Source organism: Pelophylax lessonae (genome assembly GCF_965119305.1).
Source record: "Pelophylax lessonae genome assembly, chromosome: 1".
In the NCBI taxonomy this organism is placed as follows: domain Eukaryota; kingdom Metazoa; phylum Chordata; class Amphibia; order Anura; family Ranidae; genus Pelophylax; species Pelophylax lessonae.
In genome coordinates this window covers 695,791,048-695,809,562 of record NC_138768.1, presented here as the reverse complement: position 1 = coordinate 695,809,562, position 18,515 = coordinate 695,791,048, and the positions used below count along the sequence as shown (strand labels likewise).

At 45.7% G+C, this 18,515-nt stretch overlaps 1 protein-coding gene across 1 annotated transcript in view; it reads left to right on the top strand.

Moving 5' to 3' along the window:
* AADAT (aminoadipate aminotransferase) overlaps nt 1-17,260 on the top strand; it is a 157,036-nt gene extending 139,776 nt beyond the window's left edge. Inside the window, exons 11-14 of the mRNA XM_082243989.1 lie at nt 2,835-2,899; nt 6,397-6,503; nt 13,311-13,412; nt 17,140-17,260. Of these exons, the coding sequence (XP_082100115.1) occupies nt 2,835-2,899; nt 6,397-6,503; nt 13,311-13,412; nt 17,140-17,184 (319 nt within the window). The 3' untranslated portion in view covers nt 17,185-17,260. The remainder of the gene's footprint in view (nt 1-2,834; nt 2,900-6,396; nt 6,504-13,310; nt 13,413-17,139) is intronic.
* Nucleotides 17,261-18,515: the final 1,255 nt, after the last annotated feature.

The following is an 18,515-nucleotide window of genomic DNA, read 5'->3' as shown; positions in this document are numbered from 1 at the left end:
AAAAGCCCATTGAGGGGGCAGGAGAATGCTAGGAATGTGATTGGAGTGACTAGGGGGTCCAGAGGCCAATCATTAGTGAATACGCCCCCCAGTATATAAGATAGCCCCGCCAAATCTCTACCATTTTAATACAGGGATGTGGAAGATAGTGGAAGCAGTTCTGTTACTTCTGCGTCAAAGTGTCATTTAGCAATTATTAGTGTGAGGAAAGGGATATCTAGTGTAGTTAGGGTACTATTTTCCACTATAGTTAAATTTAATAATCTAGTTTCTGTAGGGAAAGTGTTAAGTGTAAGGGGACCGTAGTGTAGTTTAGGGTTAACTGACTCTGACTGCTATGGCAGGGTGACAAAACCCTTCCATGTCAGGGTGACCGCTATAGAGAAAAGATCATTTCTCTTAGAACACTTACGGAACAGGATGGTGGCTTCTCCCCTGTCACCCTGCTTTTTGTTGCAGGCGTTTATAGGCCTTTTTTGAGGACATGTTTGGAGTCAGGCATGACATCTGAACTTCTGTGTAGGGGTATATATATACACACACACATGTATGTATATATACACATACACATATATAGGTGTGAAAGTAGCAGAAACCTATGCTTGCACTAATGAAATAATTAACAGGCATATGTCTCCGCTCCTATAACACCTATATGTGTGTATGTGTATAATTACATATAAGTGTGTGTGTATATATACCCCTATACAGAAGTTCAGATGTTCTGCCTGCCTCCAAAGACCCCCAAAAAATGCCCAAAAAAACGCCTGCTGCAAAAACACACCTGGGCGTTTTTGTAGCTGGCGTTTTTTTGGGCATTTTTTGGGCGTCTTTGGAGGCAGGCTTGGCATCTGTACTTCTGTGTAGGGGTATATATACACACACACATGTATGTATATATACACATACACATAAATAGGTGTGAAAGTAGCAGAAACCTATGCGCTAATGAAATAATTAACAGGCACATGGCTTCTCTGCTATAACACCTTTATATGTGTATGTGTATAAATACATATAAGTGTGTGTGTATATATGCCCCTACACAGAAGTACAGATGTTATGCCTGCCTCCATAGATGCCTAAAAAATGCCCAAAAAAACGCCAGCTACAAAAACGCACAGGTGTGTTTTTGCAGCAGGCGTTTTTTTGGGGCATATTTTGGGGGTCTTTGGAGGCAGGCAAAACATCTGAAATTCTGTATAGGGGTATATATACACACACACTTATATGTATTTATACACATACACATATATAGGTGTGATAGGAGCGGAGACATATGCCTGTTAATTATTTCATTAGCGCAAGCATAGGTTTCTGCTACTTTCACACCTATATATGTGTATGTGTATATATACATACATGTGTGTGTGTATATATACCTCTACACAGAAGTTCTGATGTCATGCCTGACTCCAAAAATGTCCTCAAAAAAGCCCAATAAAACGCCTGCAACAAAAAGCCGGGTGTAAAAGTAGCGAAGCTACTAACCTGTTCTATATTAATTCTAATACAAACAAACTTTTTTTTTCTGGTTCTGGACATGCTACAGAGCTGAAACTTCACAGGTACACTTGTTAGACGACCCCCCAGACACTAAATCCAAAGAAATCTCATTTTTTTTTTTTTCAATAATTTTTTCAATAATTGGCTCTCTATCAAAAATGACAATTTTTAAGAACTTTTTTTTGTGTGATTAATAGTCCCTGGGGCATGACCCAGAACCCTAGGCACTTTTTAGGGGCATTTATTGGGTTTTAGGGCTTCAAAATGGTGTTTTGTGATTACTGAAGTTCGGGTCCCATTGATTTCAATGGGGTTCTTAAATCCGGGCCGAACTTTCGGGAAGTTCGGGTGTTCTGGTCGAACTGAACTTTTGAAAAGTTCGATCATCCCTACTACTAACTAAGGGGTGCTTGTTCCAGAGCACAGAAAATTGGGGTGTTTTAGACGTAGGGGCACTGGGTGTAAAGTTGGAGTGAGCTTCTAGCAGGCATTTTGTAACAGCAGGGGCAGGGGTCATGGGGGCAGGGCTTCAGCACCACCAGCAAAATGCTACTCAAGGATATTATTGCTTAGGTCCAAATGATAATACGTATGTGTAAGTGTTGTGTCTATTTTCCCACAGTGTAAATATGACAGTTTAATTTGTATCATATTCAAGTTTTGCATATCCTTGCTTACACATACTGTCCATGCATAGTGATGAAAAGCGGGTGATGTGTTGAGAGTGAGGGTTGCTGGCATGATTGTTTGAGAAGAGGGCAGTGAATGGTGGTTAGAGAGGGAAGTGCACACACAGATAGAGGTGAGAAAATTGAAGGTGGGGGGGTGCAGGCAGGTGGTGAAAGAAGGGAGGTTCAGGCACATAGGATGTTGAGAAAAGGGGGATGCAAGCATGGATGGTGGCAAGAGAAGAGAAGTGCAGGTGCAAATAATGCTGAGAAAAGAGGGTGCTGGCACAATGCATGCCAAGATAAGGGGGCTGCAGATTCAATGAGTAGGGAGAGAAGGGGGAATGCAGGCATAGAGGATGCCTAAAGAAGAAGTGCAAGGGTTGGTGAGAAAAGTATAGCTGCAGATGCAGTGGGCGCTGAGGCAAGGTGGGTGCAGCGTGGTAGTTGGCGAGAAAAGAGGCTTGCAGGCACAATGCATTGGGTACTGAGAGAAAGTGGGTGCAGACACAATGCAGTGGTGAGAACTTGCTACTGGAGGCAGAATCTTTCAGTGGCAAAACAAAACTAAGACATTATCCTCAATGGTGAAGTAAAGCAAAACAAACAGTTTTTATATTAAGAATCATTTACATTTGTTAATGTTTCTGGGTTTCTCAGGGTAATACAGTTCTACAAATCACAGAAGGATGCCATGCTCACTTCTGCAGATAAGTGGCTGACAGGTTGGTGGACTGCTCAATTAATTAATGTGATGTTCTTTAAAAAACTAACTTAATTATGTTTTGAATATATATGATGTGTAGAACCAAAATGTCAAGAACATAAAAAATATATCACTGACCGTGCCCCCAGGAAATATAACATGCGTTAAAATGGGTTAGCTTTACAGCATCTATCAAAAAGAAAAATACACATAATCCTTTAACAATTAAAAGAGGGAAAATGGGGAGTTTGAGCCAAAAACAACCATATGATGAGTTTTTAATGGACTTAGGTGTACTTTTATGAACGGGTGAATTTTTTTCTCTGTTGGCTTCTCTACAGTTCTCCAGGGAAAATGATCACATCTGGCACCCTTTTTATGAATCGGAGAACTTCAGTTCGCCCAGGGTGATCAGAGGAGAACGGTTTTCTCGGAGATCTGTGTAGAAGTCAATGGGGCGTCTGTAATCTCGTGAGACAAAGCGAGATTACAGTAGTATGAAAATCCCTGGCGCGCTTTAACAAGCAGTGATAAATTATCACTGCTGAGTACACGAGGTTAATAAATAATAGTCCCCTTACATAAATATATATATATATATATACACTGAATACACACACACATACATTGTATATATATACACATTAAATATATATCTACATGTATGTGTGTATATATATATACATGTATATATATACATAAATATGGCAGGGGGACATGATTACTGTGTTGGGGGGGTCTGAACGAGGAAGAAGGAAGTCCATAATCTTCCTTTTTCCCCCTCAGTTCTCCCCCGATTCTGTCTTCACTCCCCGCTTCACAAGCTCCAGGCTGGTGAACCCGGGAGTGTGAATTCTGACCCAGATCAGCAGTGAAGTGCGGGGATCGCAGCTTCATAGCCTGGCTGTTTCTGTGTCTGTCAATGACAGATTCCCGTGTGAAGAGATGATCAGCGGAGAACATGTTCTCCCCCGATCATTTCTGTTTCATAAACTGAGAATGATCGGAAATGAGCTGTGATCAGCAGGATCACTGGTCATCTCCGTTTCATAAAAGGACACCTTAGACCAGTGGTTCTTAACCTGGGTTCGATCGAACCCCAGGGGTTCGGTGAGTCAGTCTCAGGGGTTCGGCGGAGGGGCAACAGGGCAATTGCTCCCCACGAGAAAATATTACTGATTGTGAGGACTCCCCCCCAGACACTTGACGCTCTGCCCCCTGTACCTCCCCCAGCAGGTTTCCAGCCTATCTCCTGCAGGCTGCTTGCTGCTTGAGTGGGCGGGGTGGGGATGTACCTGACCACGGAGATCGCGCCCGCCTGGAAGAGGGAAGTGTGAGCAGCTGAGCAGAGGGAGCCGAGTGAATGTTCCTGGAGGTAGGCTCAGCTAGATGTACATGGTGGATTAGTTTGCAAGCACCTCTATGCTAAGTCTGCTGAGTTACTGCAGCTTAGCATAGAGGTTCTGTTACCTAACAAATAGAAATCATGTCCTTTTCATTTAGCTCAATAAGCATTGTGAATGCCCCCTGGTGTGTGCCCTCCTGATACCCCATGGTATGCCCTCCCAACACCTCCCCCCCAGTGTGTCGTCCTGACACCCCATGGTATGCCCTCCCAACCCCCCCCCCAGTGTGTGCCCCCCTGACACCCCATGGTATGCCCTCCCAACCCCTCCCCCCAGTGTGTTCCGTCTTGACACCCCATGGTATGCCCTCCCAACCCCCCACCCCAGTGTGTGCCCTCCTGATACCCCATGGTATGCCCTCCCAACACCTCCCCCCAGTGTGTCGTCCTGACACCCCATGGTATGCCCTCCCAACCCCCCCTCAGTGTGTGCCCCCCTGACACCCCATGGTATGCCCTCCCAACCCCTCCCCCCAGTGTGTTCCGTCTTGACACCCCATGGTATGCCCTCCCAACCCCCCACCCCAGTGTGTGCCCTCCTGATACCCCATGGTATGCCCTCCCAACACCTCCCCCCAGTGTGTGCCCTCCTGACACCCCATGGTATGCCCTCCCAACCCCCCACCCCAGTGTGTGCCCTCCTGACACCCCATGGTATGCCCTCCCAACCCCCCCAAGTGTGTGCCCCCCATACACCCCATGGTATGCCCTCCCAACCCCACCCCAGTGTGCCCTCCTGACACCCCATGGTATGCCTTACCACCCCCCCCCCCAGTGTGTGCCCTCCTGATACCCCATGGTATGCCTTCTGAACCCCCCCCCCCAGTGTGTGCCCTCCTGGCTCCCCCAGTGTGTGCCCTCCCAACCACTGATGTGTGCCCTCCTGACACCCAGTGTGTGGCCTCCTGACTCTCCACAGGTGTGTGCCCTCACTACCCTCCCCCACAGTGTGTGTCCTCCTGACCCTCCCCCCAGTGTATGCCCTTCCAACCCCCTGGTGTGTGCCCTCATAACCCCCCCGGTGTGTGCCCTCCCAGCCCCCTGGTGTGTGGCTTTACTGATCCCTGTACACTGTCCTATCCACTCCTGTCCTCTGCCCTATTCTCTGTACACCGTCCTACAGCCTACTGACCACTCTATCCTTCCCTACAATCAACTGACCCGTATACACTGCCCTACATGCTACTGGCCTCTGTACGCTGCCCTACAACCTACTGACCTCTGTACATTTTACTTTGTATGATACATTTAATTCAGTTCTGTAAACAACACCTTATTTTCTGGCAGTGCCCCTCCCGAGACTAGACTCATAAAATCATATTTTAATTTTCCAATTAAAGCGGAGTTCCACCCAAAAGTGGAACTTCCGCTTTAGGGAGTCCTGACCCCCCGACATGCCACATTTGGCATGTCATTTTTTTGGGGGGGGAGCGGGTACCTAGTTTTGACAGGTACCCGCTCCCACTTCCGCTCGGAGCGCCGCGGCGCCCTGAGCGGAAGTTCTCCTCTCCCCCTCCCTCCCTGCAATCTTCTGGGACACGTCAGAGGTCCCAGAAGATTGCCGGCCAATCACGGCGCGCAGCGCGACTCGCGCATGCGCAGTGGGTACCCGGCTGTGAAGCCGCAAACTGTAACAGCCGGGTGCCCACAGCAGTGATGCCGGCGCCGAGGGAGAGGATCGAGGCTTCCGGCGGCCGCATCGCTGGACCGTTGGACAGGTGAGTAAATGGCTGGAACTCCGCTTTAAGAAGGGTTCGGTGAATGCGCATATGAAGCTGGTGGGGTTCAGTACCTCCAACAAGGTTAAGAACCACTGCCTTAGACTATTCAGTACATGTTAGTACGCAGTAGTATTTGTGAGGCAGAAATCAAGAGCCATGAATTTTTCTGCTTTATCAATAGAGATCAGCAGAAAATTACATTGAATATTCCAACTTTTACAATTGCTAGCACTGCTGACATTAGTCTTCCACGATCAATACGGTAGCCAGTGTTCCAATTAAGATAAGTAATTAGTATCTTGCATTGGGGGATTTGGGATTGTGCAGGGATACAGTAAAAGTAGGCACCCATATCCTATTGACAAATTGTTTCTTTGTCTTTTTTAAAAGGTTTGGCTGAGTGGCACAGTCCTTCCGCTGGCATGTTCCTGTGGCTGAAGATCAAGGGAGTACCCGATACTCATCAAATGATCATGCAAAAAGCATTAAATAACCAGGTAAATATTAAACAAAGTAGAAATACCACTTTTCATCCTGAATCTCCCTGCAGCATGGTACTTACATATTACAAGTCAAAAGCCATTCATTTCCTGCATTTTCCCCTTTTCAATGACCAGTGGGATCTGATCAGCAAAATGCAAAGCTTTCTTCCTGGTAGCCTTGTCATCTGGAGAACTGCACTAGAAGACACTTATCTCACCCTGTATGCTAGCCATACATTAATCAACCTTTGGGTTGAAAATAAAATGATCCGATTCCCCCATCCACACAATCAAGGTGGATGGGGAATTCAAAACCGCAGCACTATTGTGCTTTATCTGCCTGCCGGCAGAATACAATAATCAGTGTTGCCAGCTATATCCGGCAGGACTGATCATTCTGAGAAAATCCAACAGGCTGGTTGTACACAAGTCAATGTGCCCATCTGGGCCATTTTCTAAGTGTATTACCACTTTTGCAGCCAAATTGGCACTATACCTACAAAACCCAAAAAGTTTAAAAACTGCTGGGTATCCTTTAAACTTTGGAGTAATGCTTAAATTGGAACTAAAGGTAAAAAAAAAAAAATTGCAAACAGGCTAGCTTTTTATTGCAGAAGAGTCATGCAATGCAAAAGGACACTGTTTTATTGAAAAAGCACTCATGATTTTCCAAATAGTCATACATGCAAAGCCCTAGATACAAAATATGGTCTTTTCCAAAATTAACTTTTTGTGTGTGAATACCAGTGGGGATGCGAGATATGAGAATGGACATTGCATTAAAGCGGTAGTAAACACCTCTTTGTGATTTGTACCTACAGGTAAGCTTATAATAAAGCTTACCTGTAGGAACAAGGAGTATCTTTGCGCACTTATGAGCATGCTGTCCCTTCAGAGGTCTGTGCCTCTGCCGTGACTACCTTGCACATGCAAGCCATCATCACAGTTTGGCCACTCGAAGGACTGGAGCCTACTAACCCAGATGGAAGAACAGGTGAAGATGGAAGCCCTGTCAGCGGTGACAGGAGGGCTTCGTTTTAAGGTAAGTCTTTGATAAAGTATTAGTATACTGGCACATTATGCCCTTTACATGCAGGGGGAAGTTTTTTTTTTTTTTTTTCTCCCAGACTTTACTACTGCTTTAAGCAAAAGTATTTACAAGTTTATTGAGCATCATATATGCAAGGCAGCACTAGTGGAAGAGGAGTCTCCGTTAGGACTTTTTGTTAATGTACACATAGACTTATCTACTTTTTGAAAAAACGAGCTGCAAAGCCAGTTTTAATGCCAGGAAAAAGCAGCTGTAAAAACGTGCTTTTAGAAGCATTTTGTATTTGCGTCAATGCACTTTTTAGCCACGTTTAGCAGTGCTGGTGTTTTGCAGCCTTTCTCTGCCCTCTTCTATTTTCCAACCTCAAATCCAACTACTACAGTTTAAAAACGTCTGACGTAGCCTAACGCTGTATGCAGTCTTTAGCAGCGTCAGGCGTTTTTACAGCTTAACGCTGCTGCTCCAGAACGCACCTGCCCTGGGTTTTTTTTACAGCTTAAATGCTATGCCTATGCTACTTACAGCTCCTAAAAGCCTGTGTGTGCATGAAGCCATAGAATAACATAGAGGGGCGTTTTTAGGCTTGGAAAAAAAATTGACTGACACTGCTAAAAGTAGCTGTAAAAACACCCTGTGTGAATGAGGCCTAAATGAGGAAACAGGATAACTAGATTTTTGACTTACCGTAAAATCCTTTTCTCTTAAATTCATTGACGGATGCAGATCCTGATGCAAATCGGTAGGGTTATACTGCTCTCTAGTGTCCTACAGGAGCAGGACACTAGACAGAAAAAAAGTTCTGGCTACACCTATGGGCAGTCCCAGAGGGTACACCCTCACTCTTACTGCATAGGATGTAAGTTTTGTATCAAAGCAGTGTCAGAGAAGTAATACCAACCCAACTCAAAATAGAGGGGCGGGTACGGTAAGTCAAAATCCAGTTTTCTCTATCGTTCATAGACGGACGTAGTTTCTGATGCATATCAGTAGGGACGTCCCAAAGCAGTGCCATAAAATGAGGGGTGGGAACAGCAGAAAAAAAACAAGTCCCAAGGCTAAACATAGCCAACCAGGCTACATAGGACTCATCAGAACAAAAGATGAGGTCCACCTGAAACAAAAAGTAAACACCTTCAAGGAAGGCCAAAAAGCCCCCTAAACAGCAGCCTGCAAAACTTTGCAGCCAAAAGAGGCATCCGCATATGCCAGCACATCCACCTTATAAAATCTGGTAAAGGTGTGAACAGACGACCAGGTAGCCGCCTTGCAAACCTGAAGCACAAATGCCTGATGGCGAAAAGCCCAGGAAACACTAGGCACCCAAGTAGAAGGCCCCTTAACAGTGAAAGGTGGAACCTTACCCTTAATTGAACAAACCTCCACAACTGTTTCTCTGATCCACTGGGAAATAGTCGCAGCAGACGTTGGCAGCCCTTTCTTTGGACCATCCGTGAGCACAAAGAGCGAATCTGACTTTCGAAAAGACTCAGTAGTCGCCAAGTACACCCAGATTGCCCGAACCAAATCCAGAGTACACAGTGCAAACTCCTTTAGGATGTTTTTTGGCTTAAGACACAAAGAGGGTAACACAATGTCCTCATTTAAGTGAAAACTGGAAACTACCTTTGGGAAGGAAGGACGGATCTGGACGAAGTACCACTTTATCCCTGTGAACCACTAGGTAAGAAAGAACGTCAGGACAATGCCGCCAGTTCCAACACCCTGCACGCAGAAGTGATAGCCACCAAAAAGGCCACCTTCTGGGATAAGGTAAGCAGGGGAATCTCCCGAATACTTTCAAAGGGAGGTTTTCTGGAGAACCGACAGCACCAAATTAAGGTCCCAAGGTGAGAACCGAAGTCGCACCGGAGGTACCAAGTGTCGCACCCCCTGGATGAAGTTTCACACCAGGGAATGGGTGGCCAATGGCCTTTGGGAGAAAACTGCCAAGGCCGAGACCTGACCCTTGATAGTACTCAAGGCCAGCTTTTGATCAACTCCCCGTAGAAGGAAAGCCAAGATCCGAGCCACGAGTAGGCCGCAGATCCACAGTTCAGCCAAAGTATATGCCGAAACCGACAGTCGGCCCAATATGGGAGCAGTGTCCAGCACGGCTTTGCAAACAAATGCAGCCCCTGCACCAGCTGGTTTAACAGCTCCTCAAAGTCAGATGGAGCCTGTTTCCCCTCCAGGTCACGGCATACTAACTTAGCCCATTCAGTCAACGTGTGCATGACAAGGGCAACCGTAAACACCAGTCTCAGTGCAGACCCCGCCAGGGAGTACATATTGCGGGCCACAGCCTCCTCCTTCCTATCCTCCGGATCCTTAAAGCATGGGGAATCATTCACTGGGATAGCAGTAGCCTTATTCAGTCTTGAGACCGGAGGGTCCATTGGCACAATCCACTTCTTTATAAGGAATTCCTCAAAAGGATAGCATCTAGCAATCCGCTTGGGCACCCCAGGGGAATGCTTTGGGCGGTCCCATTCTTTTTTGAGCATGTTGTCAAAATACGCAGGAAAGGAAAAAACCTTTGCCGCTCTGTATGGCTTGAGAGTGCCAAACGTAACCTGCACCCCAGTCACAGTCCTCCATTTTCAGGGTCTCACGCACAGAAACAACTATTGCGTCCACCAGTGCCTTATTTTGCGTGGCAGCAGAGGTAGAAATGTCATCCTCACTGTCAGAGGAGACAGGGCACGAGGTAGCAGACCCAGCAGGGAGACTCGCGTCTGCGGTGGCTGACTCAGACTCAGAACCTGAGGCATCAGATGAGGCAGGGGTAGGCAGAGGGAGTTTTTTAGCACCTCGTCCTTTAAAGACCACCTCCACCCGGGACACAAATGCTTCCAGCGACCGCCGAAATTGCATTGGTAGACAGCTGGGATGCGCAGCCTCCCTGAGGGGGTCAGGTAGGGACACATGATCTGTAAAGTCCATGTTGTACCAGGGGAACCCGTCAGCAAAAAGCTGAAAAAGTAACAGAAAACATTTTTTTTTTAAAGTCCCACTGCGCTGCAGCGCCCCATGAAGGTCAGGCAATTGTGCTGGAGACCCCCAGACTCACTGTACCAAGATGCACCAGAAGGCCCAGAATGTCTGCACGTGTCAGTAGCAAGCTTGATCCAAAAGGTAATGAGTTGAGAAACTGCCCGGGGTATAGGGAGGGGCTCCACCCACAGAACAATGCCTCCAGGAACTCCCATACAGATTCCTAGCAGAAGAATCCATTGCAATATGACCGTGCCGGGTGTACCAAGATGGCCACCAATCTCAGCACATGTTGCTACAAGAAAATGGCGGCCATGCGCGGCCTGCAGGGCACACGAGGACACTCAGGGGGACTCCACAGTGGGATCGATCAGCAGGTGGGCCCAAGAGGTACAGACCGAGACCCCGCCCGCGCATGATCGTTCGTTGTCCGCCGCCATCGCACCCCCCTGACCCCCCCTTTTGGCCTCAGGCCCAGGGAGTAGGCCTAACAGTACCCAGCGTGGGGGGGCAGGTAACAGAGGGGGTGCGTGACAGGACACAGGGGAACCCGGGATTGTGAGGTTCCGACCGTCCCAGGGAAGGGCCCGCGTCCACGACAGAATCCGCCAGTGGGTAGCAATGTGGTTACGGAGGGTGGCATATATCAATGAGATGGAGGATCTTGTGGCTACTGAACGGGGCACAAGGGACAGGTTCCCCAAGCGATAATACTACTGACACGAGTTAACGTTTTCCGCTGAATACAGAGACATGGTTGTCTAGACACAACAAAGCTGATTGGGAGCCATCTCTGCCCCTCCTTCTCCTCCCCTGCCTTTCCTTGTCCTTTTCCTTCTGTCTTCTTTTCTCCACCCCTCCACTTCCTGGACTATACTTCTCATAATTGCTCTTTCTCTACTCTACGCCTGACTCTCGGGCATAAAATACTTCCTTTCCCCTTGGCAGTTGATCTGCCACTTGGAAAATGCTACATCCCCATGTAATCTGGAACATGCTTCCCTGCTCCTGTATACCGGCCACTTGACAGATGCCGGTGGATACGGGACTTTGTCCCGGAGCTATCCCACTCTACCAGCATTTCCCATGTTCCTTGATAAGTCAAACTCCAGATGATGTATGTTAACTGCTTATGCTCGGGAGCGCTGCTCCCCCCGCAGTATACTGAGTTCACAGGACCGCTTGTTTGATACTTACTCGATTACCTTATTTGTTCACAGGTGTTCTGAAATTTTTCTGTATCACTAGTCATACAAGTCTGTTTTAGACAATTGCTCTCAACTGTTATGTATGCCTTATTCCTCTAATATAAATAAAGAATTAAAAAAAAAAAAAAAATCTGCCAGTGGAAGAGGGGGGAACATTTACTCACCATACCAGGAACACAAGCGGGCGCCATCTCCTGGCAGGACCCATCTCCGCCGAAGTGGGGGGCTGTCGGCCAAATAGGACCGCTGCAACTCGGGCCTAGATCCAGCCGTAAGCGACCGGGCGAAACATTTAACTCGCAGAGCCAGTCCCCGTCCAGTGCAAATATGTCGCCGCTGACCCACGCGGAGCTAAGGCCTGCGTGTGCTCGTTGGCCGGCTGGGGTGACCACTATATCTATATATCGAGCCGTTCCCCAGACCTGGCATAGTTGCTAGTAGATCTCACAGGAAAAATCCGGAGAAAAGCTAACTAAAAAAAAAATAACTAGAAAAAACTTTGCCAGGACCAGAGATCTCAGCAAGGAACTAGGTCCTTACTCCTAACTAGGCAGGTAAAACTGACATCCTATGCAGGAAGAGAGAGGGTATACCCCCTGGGACTGCCCAAAGGAGTAGCCAGAACTTTTTTTCTGTCAAGTGTCCTACTCCTGTAGGGGGCAGTATAACCCTACTGATATGCATCAGGAACTGCGTCTGTCAATGAACGATAGAGAAATCATGTTATCTTCTTAGCTCTCTGGGAACCTAGCAGGCAGTGCACATTCCGAAATACTTCTTTGGGGAATGGGCACATTTGCTAGAATTATTGAGTTAGTTTACTGTGGAATTTCTTGCTATAGATACACATAGAAATGCTGGGATTGATAAACAGGAAATTTTGCATTTGAATGCACGATGCATTGAATTCAGGCAAGTTCAGGAGAATATTTTACCATCATAATCAAATTGCAAATATAGAGAAGTATCTAGCTAGACCTATAGTCTATACATATACAATATCTCACAAAAGTGTTGGGCATTTTCACTTAGGGGTGTACTTTTGTTGCCAGAGGTTTAGACAAAAATGGCTGCGTGTTGAGTTATTTTGAGGGGCAGCAAATTTGCACTGCTATACAAGCTGTACACTCACTACTTTACATTGTAGCACAGTGTCATTTCTTCAGTGTTGTCACATGAAAAGATATAATAAAATATTTAGAAAAATGGGAGGGGTGTACTTACTTTTGTGAGATACTATACACATAGGGGTTGACTTACTAAAACTCGAGTGCAAAATCTGGTGCAGCTGTGCATGGTAGCCAATCAGCTTCTAACTTTAGTTTGTTCAATTTAACATTGACAATAAAACCTGGATCCTGATTGGTTTCTATGCAGAGCTGCACCAGATTATGCACACTCCAGGTTTAGTAAATCAACCCCATAGTGTCTGTTAGGCATTTTCTATCACACTTCATAGGCTGAATAATGTGTATTTTGTAATTGCTCCTTCCTCTTCACCTTCCTTTGTAATATATTGCTTACCATACCATGTGCAGAAATGCTGAATGTCTTGTCCTATATATACAGGTTCTTTTAGTTCCTGGTTCTGCGTTCAATACTGACAGTTCGGAGCCAAGCTCCTATGTGAGAGCTTCTTTCTCTTTATCTTCTCCAGAACAAATGGACCTGGTAAGAAAAGTTTTGTAGTATATATTTCTACCCAGTTGCAGCTGGGCAGAACTGAAGGGACTGAGCTCAACACAAACTAGTTTACTGTGCAGAGTGAATATTATAAGATTTTTTTCATGCATCCCCAAAATCATACTGCCGAGATAAGTCTTATCAGCTTAAACTGCTTGCCCAAAGTGTCAACTTAACGCCACGATTGTTAAAAAAAAAAAAAAAAAAAAAAAACAGCCTAGTAAACAAATACTTTAATTTTTATTTTTTTTTTTAATTCTCGGGTCCCACGTTCCTGCTCCTGGCCCTTCTCTCCTACCGAGTGCCCCCACAGCAAGCAGCTTGCTATGGGGGCACCCGAGCCGAGCTGCAGCTCCATTTGTCCATTCAGACATGGAGCTGCTGTTCGACCCTGCCCCTCTCTCTCCTGATTGGCTCACTGACTTTGATTGACAGCCACTGGAACCAATGGCACCGCAGCTGTATCTCGGCCAATCAGGAGGGAGAGTCCCAGGATGGCCGAGGGACTCGTAGACAACGCTGGACAGAGATGGGGAACAGGTAAGTATTAGGGGTGATGGGGGGCTGCTACACACAGAATACTTTTTATCTTAATACATAGAATTTATTAAGATAAAAAAACCTTCCTGACTTTATAACCCCTTTAGAGCTGAACTCTGGGAGAAGTAAATGGGTAAACACTGTACATAAGGCATGTGTATTCTTTCTTGAATCTTGGTGTGCTTTGTGTATTTCTCACAGATCTGGGCAGTAATCCAATATAAACCTTTACCTCTACCTTTACCAGGAGCTTCCTGTAATAAAGACCAGTCACTGCTGCTGTCTGTTTGTGCCGGGTGACTGGTCTTGTCTCTGCCCTCTCCTGTAGTTTTCTGCAGACAACCTGTAGTGGATGGAGCCTGCTCAGGCCTGCTCTCTGCACAGGCTATGTACAGCACAGTGATGAGGTCACCACTATTTTTACAAGGTCATATCTGTGTTTGGGAAGCGATTTGGTGCACATAAAGTTGAATAATATCCTTTATGGCTATTGAGAAATTTCCTTAACCACTTAAGTCCCGGAAGGTTTACCCCCCCCCCCCCTTATGACCAGGCCATTTTTTGCGATACAGTACTGCGTTGACAATTGCGCAGACATGCAACGCTGTACCCATATAAAATTGATGTCCTTTTTTCCCACAAATATTTGATCACCTCTGCAGTTTTTATTTTTTGCGCTATAAAACAAAAAAAGACTGACAATTTTGAAAAAACTAAAATATATATTTTTTTTACTTTCTGCTATAAAACATCCTATAGAAAAAATGTAAAACAAAATCACATGTATTCATCAATTTAGACCAATATGTATTCTGCTAAATTGTTTTGGTCACAAAAATCCCAATAAGCGTAAATTAATTGGTTTGCACAAAATTTATAGCATCTACAAACTATGGGATATTTTTGTGGAATTTTTATTTGTATTTTTTACTAGTAACGGCGGAGATATCCGATTTTTAGTAGGATTGCGAACATTGTGGCAGACAAATCTAATATTAAATGACACTTTTTGGGGACCAGTGACCCTAATACAGTGATCAGTGCTAGAAAAAAAAATGCACTTTCACTGTAATAATGACACTGGCAGGAAAGAGGTTAACATCATGGGCAATCAAAGGGTTCTCTTGGAGTGCTTTCTAATTGTGCGGGGGGTGGCCTAACTGGAGGAAGACAGAGATCCGTGTTTCTGCTTAGCAAAAACACAATATCTCCATCTTCCTCTGTGACAGAACGGCAGTCTGCCTTGTTTATGTAGGAAGACCACTGTTCTGCCTCTCCTGTGAATGAGCCGCGGGTACCTCTGATTGGCTCCCGCTGTGCCCAATCACAGCAGAAGTGGGGCACCGGCGGCGCGTGCCCCACACCCTGTGCATGAAATCACGTACGTGTAAGTGATTACACGCAGAAGGGCCGCCCTGCTGCAGTATATCTGCGTGGGGCGGTCCTCAAGTGGTTAAAGTACTTGTACTTGGGGTTCAGCCTCAAGCACTTAAGGACATGTGTAATGGCTGTTGAAGAGGCTGCTCAAGCCCCACCTACATCAAGCTGCATCCAGCTGTTCTGCAGAGGGCAGTGTAAACTAAAGCTGGCCATAGATAGGTGTTGTTTTTGTTTGTTTTTTTGTTTTGTTTTTTCATACAGCTTGTAAGGCTGCATTCACATGTCAGCGTATTGATCACGGGCAGAATCGCCGCGATTCCGCCCGCGATCCAGAAATCATTGCAAATCGTGGGACGCATGTGCGTTGCCCATGATTTGCAATAGCACCCCAAACGCTGTGCGATGTTGCCGCGATTTCCGCCTACCGAATCGCTGTAACATCGCGCAAAAAAAATCGCGGGACGCATTACGCCCAAAAAAGTACAAGAGCTTCTTTGGAGCGTAATGCGTCCCGCGATTTTTTTTTTGCGTGATGTTACCGCGATTCGGCAGGCGGAAATCGCGGCAACAACGCACAGCGTTTGGGGTGCTATTGCAAATCACGGGCAACGCACATGCGTCCCGCGGTTTGCAATGATTTCCGGATCGAGGGAGGAACCGTGGCGATTCTGCCCGCGATCAATACGCTGACATGTGAATGCAGCCTTATACATGTGGTTACAACACTGCTGTGGGCTTTCAAAGGTTAAAACAGGCTCCCAGGAGGCAACATATAACTTCTAAGCAGCCTGTCAAATGCTTCTGAAAAGCAATAAACCAAGGATCGCTTTTCAGAGGGACAGCAATGATGGCGCCAAGTGTGAGAGAGGTTCATTCTAAATGTCCTAGGGATAGCTTTTTAACCAGATAGGAATTGAAGAGAAGTAAACTGCATTTTTTTAAGTTAAAGCAATATTAATCCCAAAAGCAAACCTTTATTATATTGCTGATTACCAATTTATAAATCTGATACCTGCACTAGTTTTCTTTATCAGGTTATTTTCACCTGGTGGTTCTGCCAATAAGTCTCCATTCACACTAGTACGACTTGTCAGGCGACTTGGTCAGCCTGACAAGTCACACACCGCCGCGGTCCATTGACTGCTACAGGAACTGTTCTAATAGGAGCGACACAAGTCGCTCCGACTTAGAAAATAGGTCCTGTACTACTTCGGGGGCGACCTGGAGCGACTTGCATAGACATTCATTTTATGAAGTCCGTGCAAGTCGTGCCGAAGTCGCGGTGCACGCGACTTCATAGGTCGCCCCCGAAGTCGTGCCGCTTCAGTATGAACTGTCAGTCTATTGTTTTTCAACAGAACAAGCTGTAGAGTGTTGAGACAACCCATTTAGCACTGACAGGAGTGCTTACAATGATCAGCTTTTCTTCATTTATGGAAAACCTTTCTCCCAGAAGGACCAAACTGTTGCTGTAACTGCCATGTGAGCTGGAGTTTAGCTTCATGTTTCAGTGTATCCAAATCTGCTAGTATATCAAACACTCCCCTCCCCCCAGATTAACAATGCTGGTGTCCAAAGGTGTCTCTGCGCTCCTTTACCTAGAGTAGGGGCACTCTAATACACTGATTTCTCCACAGAAACCAAATGATTTAGACTTTCAGAAAATAACTGATACTCATTGGGGCTAGGTAGGGGTAAGTCCTTAGTAAAAACCTGCTGATACACAAACACTGAGTTGAATATTATTATAAATTGTGTTTGACACCCTATAATAGACATTCTCTTTTTTTTTCAGGGACTGCAAAGACTGGCATCTCTCATCATTGCAGAAAGAAAATGAATGCTGCTGGAGACAGAAACCAGGGACATGTTACATTATAGCCCTTTTACAAATCAGCGTTCCAATATTGGTGCTTTTTACACCCACTTAAAATCATTATCACTATTTGATATTTCATAGAGCAAGATCTGCTATAAAACATAAAAACAATACATAAAAAGAGTGAAGGCAATAAATAGCCCATAAAAAGTAAGAGTGTGTTGAAGAAAGAACTTAAACCATTGAATATGCAAAAGCCATTCTAATGAACATTTTCCTCCACAGGTCCATCAGATTTTGAAATATCTTAACTATTTAAATACTGATTATTATGAATTATATTTATGAAAAGTGTAATAAAGCATTTATTTGGCAACTTGACTGTTCTGGTAGACAGTATTTGCATAGATTCTTTGATGTGTCCTTTCTCAGTATTAGTGACTTTACAATATGATGCATTGGTTGCTTTGGAAATGTACAAGCAGTGATCAGATGCATTTTCCTTAACCGCTTGATTGATTTACCCCCCCTTATGATCAGCCATTTTCTCACCTCGCCTTTCAGAACAGCACCTTGGAGAAAGTGCAGCTCCTCCCCTTCACAGGAAACACTGCCATGACAACGCCTCTATAAATGCAGCTGCTTCCACCATGCTGTCAGTCTTGGTGTTTCCTCCGCCATGGTGCTCTGGTGCCTTCTTCATCCTCCAGCTCAGGGGAGTGATGGCAATCGGGGGGGTACCCGCCTGCGTGCTCGGAAGCCGGGGGTGTGCTGGGTCAGCATGCATGCAGAGATGCAGTCCGGAGCTCTCAGCATGTCAAAATCAAGTCCCGGAAGGCGGGTGATGTCATTTCGATCGATGGGACTTCTAGCGCGAGCGTGTGGCAAGTGGTTTTGCAGTCGCTAGAACACAGGGGGAAGAGGGGGGTCTTCTGACTTGTGCTTCCTTTCGCCCTCATGCCCTAGATGCCAGAAGATATCTTATTGGCAGGTCAGCAGGGATATAGGGGCTCTGAGTGGCAGGGGGGTATATCTCTCTTTTTATCTTTAGTCTTTTTACTGGGGTAGCACCTGTTTAAATTTTGTCAAGAGGGTGTGCTTTTGAGGTCCTTCTACCCTTAGTAAAGGGGGGGTTGGTTATGTTTTGCAGGCCAAAGCCACCACCATAGCAGAGAGTGCTCCTACTACTGGGAGAACCAGTGTTAATTTTGTCGACTAAAACGTTTTCGTCGACTAAATTAACACAATTTTAGTCGACTAAAATACGACTAAAACAAAAACAATTCAGATGACTAAAATACCACTAAAACTAAAATGGCATTTTAGTCTTAAGACTAAAATACGACTAAAAC